The following is a 7,065-nucleotide window of genomic DNA, read 5'->3' as shown; positions in this document are numbered from 1 at the left end:
CCATAAAAATACCTGATCTTATCCAAAAATTAGCTGTCTTTTTTTTTTTCTTTGTTTATTCTTCATCACGAAGTACATAAGTCAAGTCAATTTCTTAGAAAAGAAATCTAGTATAATTGCAAGAAGATAGCAATAGTTACTAAAAATCTAGTATAATTCCAAGAAGATGGAAATAATTAGGTGGTGTATCACATCTATGTCTCTTTGGGGTTTTTTTTTTTCCGGAAAGTTGTAAAATAAGATGAAAAAGAAAAAAAAAAGAAAAATAGAATTAGGAGTAGAAGTTGTTTAGACTTGAAAAAGAGACAAGAGACATAAAAAATGAGTTAAAAATTAATAGGTAATTATAGAGCTATCAAAACTAGTAACTCGGTCCGACCCGCTTCGACCCATCATGGGTTGATTACTTAGTGAGCCAACCCAACCCGGCTCATTAGCGAGCCAAAAAAATTCCAACCCGACCTGGCCTATCGCGGATTTGTGATTAAACGAGTTGACTTACGAGCTCACTTAATTAAAAAAAATATAATTTTTTTAATTTTATTTTTAATCAAAACTGGATTATAATTCTAATTAAAATTTAAATAAACTTTAATATAATCCAAATATAATCCAAAATCACAAAAATACAAACTATCTGTGTGTTGGCTAATAAAAAACAACTTAACATAACCCAAATATAAAGCCCAACTTAACCAACTTAACAAAAATTAGTTGTGTGGCCCTTTATTTGCGAGTTGCTGAGCCAACTCGAATCACCATGGGTTTAACTCGTGGTGAGCCAGGTTCTAAGTGAGCCAAGTCAAAAATCAACCCGTTTTGAAATTTGTAAAAAAATTTGAATCCAACCCAAACCTGTGCCGGGTTGACTCACGAGTTTCAACCCATTTTGACAGCTCTAGGTAATTATAATTAATTTGAAAGAATATATACTTTATATAGTTAGATGGTTGAAGGGATTGACAAAGTATATTGCTTTAAGATTTAAACAAAATTAAATAAAAACAGAAATACGCATGTAAATTCACACGTTTTTTTAAAGTAAAATAGAGACATTTACTAGTAAAGACAAACTTCATGACATAATTGATTATAAATGATATATAACGAATTATGTGAGTATGTATTACAGCATACTGAATCTGTGTTTGCTATACAAATGAGAGTTAAATGAAGAAACAGCATTCCCCACCATCACTGTCTTTCTTGATCAGATTGAATGTTTTAAAGGGTATAATGAGATCCACACAACAAACCATTCACTTATCTTCACATAAATAAAAACAAAAGGAGAATCTAAAAATTTAGTTGATTCCTTCCTCTCCACATTATATGAATATAAGTAAATAAAAACTTAGTTGGAGAAAAAAAAAACAGAAAAACAAAAAAAATATTAAAATGTAGGTCTAAAATTATAGTAATTAAAAAGTTAAAATTTTAATTTTAGAATCTAAATTTTCTTTTTCCTTTTTCCTTAACCAAATTAACGTAAATTAGTGGGCGTTCTTACTTAGTGTATAAAAATGTAATAATTATTTGTTAATTGTTGAATTAATAAAAAGTATCTTTATATGGAAAGTTGATTTTGGTTTTAAATCTACCTCACATACTTTTGTTTTTATTGCATATATAGTTTTTGGTTTTAAATCTACATTACGTACTTTTGTTTTTATTGCATATATAGTTTTATTTCTTTTTTTCCTTATAATTATCTTTCTACATACCTAAAATGAACTAACTTTTAGGATTGTTTGCTTGTCTACACACCTAATATTTGGAGATATAAGATCGATTTAATAAGTTTGGAAAAAAAAGTGAGACATGTTTTATTTCCTACTAACAACTAATATTAGCAATTAAAAAAAATCTTAGTCCAAAAATAGTTTATAGTAATTTTCAGTTTTACTATATGGTAATAATATTATGTCTTGAACGAATTTTTTTTTTTAGATTTTGTAAAATTAACTAGTTTTGATTTATATAACATAAATATAACTAAAGTAGATTCTAAATTAACTCAATTTTGTAAAATTCATTTATAAAATAAAATTTGTCCTCACTTGTATTATATAAATCCGTTTTATTTCTAATTTCTTATTTCTAATTTCTAATTTATAACATATGTCCAACACTTCCTCTTATGTTAAGTCACATACACTTTAAGTATGTCTGACAAAACATTAATATAGTCCTATGAGAGAAGTACCACAAATAAAAAAAATATATCATTAATATGCATTTTAAATGACTCTGTCACAATTTAAAAAAAAAAAATAAATTTAACAAAAACTTATATAAAATTGAGTTAAACCAAACCTGCATGATAAGAATTTATTCCAAATAACAGTGACCCGTGCTTGAAATATAACTGGTACCACATTTGATTTGATGTCTCCAAATAGAAATCTGGATTTCTAAAATATTAATTTATTTAAAAATGAGCTTTAATAAAAACTAAAAGCATATAATTTCATATTTTAAAGAAATTAACACTTTGCAAAGATCAAAATAAAAGTTTATTCATTTCGTAAGAACTAAAACCTTCAATTTTAAGTAATTGAAAGATTGAAGACAAATGTTTTTTAATGGAAAACAAAATAAAAACAAATACAAGTTCCTTCATACAGTGAGTTATTGAAATGAATAAAGAACTAATAGTTGCCTTAAACGTAAGATTGTGTGTGGTGAATTCGACTTTATTTGACGTGGATCATTCCAATCCAGGGAATGAAAAAGTAACAGCAGAACATAGTTTGATCCCACCATCTTCTCATCACCATGCTTATAAATGCAGCAGTTGGACAAACACCTTCACCACACCAACCCAATCAACTTTCACACCACCCTTCACGTCTTCATCAAAAAATGTGTTCCAAAAATGGAGATTTTTCTGTGACTGTGACCAATGAAGAGGTGGTGGCAGCGATGTTACCAATGCAGGAACATTGGCTTCCACTCTCCAACCTTGACCTCCTTCTACCTCCATTGGATGTAGGAGTTTTCTTTTGCTACAACAACCCTATTCTCACACCCACAACCATGGAAGATTGTGCCACCAACAAAATCACCTTTGGAACCATGGTGGGGTCTCTGAAGAAGGCCTTGGCACAAACCCTAATCTCTTATTATGTGTTAGCAGGTGAAGTGGTGCTCAACAATATGGGTGAACCTGAAGTTCTCTGTAACAATCGTGGTGTTGATTTTGTTGAAGCTGAAACAGACATTGAACTCAAGAACCTCAACTTTCACAACCCAGATCAATCTATTGAAGGCAAGTTTGTCCCGAAGAAGAAAAATGGTGTACTTGCTGTCCAGGTACAACTTCGTTTTTCATATTTTATTTGGTTATAAAACTTTTTCTTCAAATATACTTAGAAATCAAACTTGAAACTATTTTGACTTTAAAATGTTCTGTTCACAGAAATATAATATTATTTACTGATAAAAAAAAAAATCAAACTTGAAACTACTGACCTAAAGAACACTTGAAAGTACTTGTTATAATGTTAGAACGTGTGGTTGTTATTTTTTTTTTGTTCAAAAAAGAATTTCGAGAACCATCTTTTTCTCAGACACTATTTGGGAACTTATTCTTTATCGTCATGTGGGTTTATCATCATGTGGCTGCTATTTTTTTGTGCAAAAAAAAAAAAAAAGAAGATATTTTGATAACCATCTTTTTATCTATTTGGCAACTATTCCTTTATCAACATGTGGCTGGTATTTGATGGAAGGAGACTGATTTGAATGAGAGAAATCGATTTCACGAAAAAAACGTGATAGAAAAAGAAAACAGAATACTAGGATTAGAGTAGTTTAATTGATTCTCCTACATGGATTTACCCTAATGCAGGCAACATCACTGAAGTGCGGTGGAATAGTTGTAGCGTGTTCATTTGATCATCGCATTGCAGATGGGTATTCAGCAAACATGTTTCTGACATCATGGGCCGAGATGGCCAAGCCCACCAAGCCCACAACTATGAGCCCATGTTTCCATCGGTCCCTCTTCACTCCTCGTCGTCCATGTTCTGTTCCTCATTCCCTTCACCAAATGTACACCCCCATTTCCAAGCTCACCCCTGCACAAACCGCAACCACCCCTCTGTTCAGTCGCATATACTACGTAACTGCGGAGAAGCTTGACAGCATGCAAGCCCTTGCGAGTGGCAATGGCGGAAAACGAACGAAGCTGGAGAGTGTGTGCGCGTTGTTGTGGAAGATGGTTGCACGTGCGGCTTCAAGAGAGGGGAGGGGCGAAAGGACGGTGGCGAAAGTGGGGGTTGTGGTTGATGGAAGGAGAAGACTGTGGAAAAGAGAGAAAGCGAAGGAAGCGATGATGGGGAGTTACTTCGGGAACGTGCTTTCGATACCCTTTGGAGAGAAGGTGGTGGAGGAGTTGATGGAGAAGCCGTTAGGGTTTGTGGCCGATGCGGTTCACGAGTTGTTGGCGGAGGCGACGACGGAGGAGCATTTTCTGGGGCTGGTTGATTGGGTGGAGGGTCATAGACCGGAGGGAGGGGTGGCAAGGATATACTGTGATGGAAGTGAAGGAGGGAAGTTTGTGGTGTCTTGTGGGCAAAGGTTTTTGGAGGGGAAGATGGATTTTGGGTGGGGGAAGGTTGTGTTTGGGTCATTCCATTTTCCTTGGGGTGGTGAAGCTGGTTATGTTATGCCGATGAAGAGTCCTTTAGGGAATGGTGATTGGGTTGTTTACATGCATCTTACCAAGGAGCAATTGGAAGTGATAGAGTGTGAGGCTAGTGATGTTTTTAGACCCATAACTTGGGATTACCTTAACCCTAGACCTCTCTCTTAGATTATTCTCATGTTACTAGAAAAATAATATTGTGTTATTTTTGTAAAATATGCAACGTTTTTTATTTTTTAAAAGGCTGTATATGTCTAGAGAGAGAGAGAGAGAGAGTTTTCATGTATGAACACATGCAAAAGTCTGCTTACGAGTGTAACTTTAAATTGAAAGGAAAAAAAATTGTACTCCTTCCTTGATATGTTATCTATCACTAAATTAACTTTTAAATATTTGTGTAGGAGAAATTGTGATATTATTGGAGTTGATTAAATCGATTGTAACAATATTTTTAACTTCGTGTACTCTAACTTCATATAACTATTTTTAATTTTTTTTAATAAATCAATATTTGTTTTAGAGTTTGGAATAATGTCTTCTTAGTTGATGCTAATAAAGTTGAATTGGTCAACAATATTAACCGTTTTTAACTCTTTTTTTTAAGGGTTAAATATGTTTTTGGTCCTTCAAGTTTCAGCGAAATTTAGAATTAGTCCCTCATCAAAACTTTTGACCAATTTAGTCATTCATCTTTCAAAATGCGTGAATTTAGTCTTTTTAATCAAATTTTATTAAGTTTATCTGACGTTTTAAGCGCATTTCATGATAATATTTAAATTATTTATATTGTTTAACACATTTTTGCTTCAATGTTAACTTAAATACTATCATGAAATATGCTTGAAACGTCAAATAAACTTAATAAAATTTGGTTAAAATGACTAAATTCAAGCATTTTAAAAGATGAAGGACTAAATTGGTATAAAGTTTTAATGAGGGACTAATTCCAAAATTCACTGAAACTTGAGGGACCAAAAACATATTTAACCATTTTTTTAAATTTATTTATGTTAGTGTTCAACTAACATAAGTTAATAAGTTAAGCAAATCTAATTAAAATAAATATCAAATATGAATAAGGTTAAGTTCGATCAAGTTGACAATTTTTTTTAATATTTATTTTTATTTATGGTATCAGATGTTAGTTTTATTTATTTTGTTATTTATTTAAGTTAATATTGATTTGATTGATAAAATATAACATCTTTTAAATTTGGTTTTGTTGTTGTCAGCTTGACCCTAATTTATATAATATATCAATCTATGCGTTTTAATGACAACGAATAATAATTATTTAATTCAAAAGTTTATGTTTAAAGTTCACAAATTTCTTTATTCACAAATTTTCTCACTTACTCTTTATATAAATTATACTCATTTCATTCATTCACACTCTATTATCCACACTCATCTCTTTCATACATACATATTCACACTCATCTCTTTCATACATATATGTGTATCAAATATTACCTAACTTCAGATTAAGGTGATGAAAAACTATCCAAATTTTTAGATCTAATTTATAAATCAAATTTATATTGCTTTAAGTTCATTTTAATGGATTTATCCTAGATTTATATCCACATTTTTAGATTTTAAATTCATCCCACTTAATTGAATTTTGATTGAATCTAAACTAAATAATTTTTTAGATTTTGAAAATTCAAAATCAAGTAAGGCGGTTGTGGACTAGGTAGTCATCAAAATCTACATTATCCTTTCCTTTTGTATTAAAACAATCGCAATAGGAAATCAAAACAATCATATGATAGATTAAGCTAATTAAAATAAAATAAATATATAACTGAACAAAAAACATGTTTATTTTAGTGTGCTTCACCATATTTCATCTCATATGATTACTCATCATCAAAGTACTATTACAAACAAATTTTGGCGATAAAATTTTCTCAATAGAGAAAAAATTTGTCAGTAAAGCTAAATTTACCGACAGAATTTTGAATTTTAATTATTAAAAAAATATTCATCGATAATGAATTTATTGGTAAATTAAAATTTTTATTATTGACTGAAATATTCGTCAATATTAAATTTGTTAGTAATTTAGAATTTTTAGTACTAATGGATAATTTTATCAGTAAATCCCATCAGTAAAATAGGTGTCAAAATTTTCGCTTTGGGCTTTCACTATTTCATGGTAAAATATGTTGGTAGTTGATTTTTTGTTAAATTTGCCATAAACTCATTAGAAATGATTTTTTTTAATCCATCGGTGATTGAATTCTTTTTGAAAAATCGTTAGTAAATGTGTGGGTAATTGATTTTTTTAATTTTTTGGTAAATAATTGTTAAATTTCTTTGCCAAATCCAACAAAATATTTGATATAAATTAATTAGAGATGAGTGAAAAGAAAAAGGAAAGAAAAATATAAGAATAAAGAAGAAAAGGA

General features: G+C 30.4%; 1 protein-coding gene across 1 annotated transcript; it reads left to right on the top strand.

Annotated features, from left to right (window-relative positions):
- Nucleotides 1-2,704: 2,704 nt before the first annotated feature.
- On the top strand, nt 2,705-5,010 carry LOC114187643 (coniferyl alcohol acyltransferase-like). Its single transcript, XM_028075941.2, has 2 exons — nt 2,705-3,315; nt 3,854-5,010. Exons 1-2 carry the CDS (start codon nt 2,779-2,781, stop codon nt 4,817-4,819), a joined length of 1,503 nt encoding a protein of 500 aa, XP_027931742.2. The 5' UTR covers nt 2,705-2,778; the 3' UTR covers nt 4,820-5,010.
- Nucleotides 5,011-7,065: the final 2,055 nt, after the last annotated feature.

This window comes from Vigna unguiculata, chromosome 6 (assembly GCF_037176805.1).
Source record: "Vigna unguiculata cultivar grain cowpea cultivar isolate G323 ecotype 2 chromosome 6, ASM3717680v1, whole genome shotgun sequence".
NCBI classification, from domain to species: domain Eukaryota; kingdom Viridiplantae; phylum Streptophyta; class Magnoliopsida; order Fabales; family Fabaceae; genus Vigna; species Vigna unguiculata.
This window is presented reverse-complemented; position numbering and strand designations above follow the sequence as displayed.

What these genes read in the sequence shown, in the direction of transcription:
- LOC114187643 (XM_028075941.2), top strand. Translation starts at nt 2,779, where the DNA reads ATGCTTATAAATGCAGCAGTTGGACAAACACCTTCACCACACCAACCC. An exon ending in ATGGTGTACTTGCTGTCCAG is followed by an intron (nt 3,316 to 3,853) that starts GTACAACTTCGT and finishes ACCCTAATGCAG; the next exon opens with GCAACATCACTGAAGTGCGG.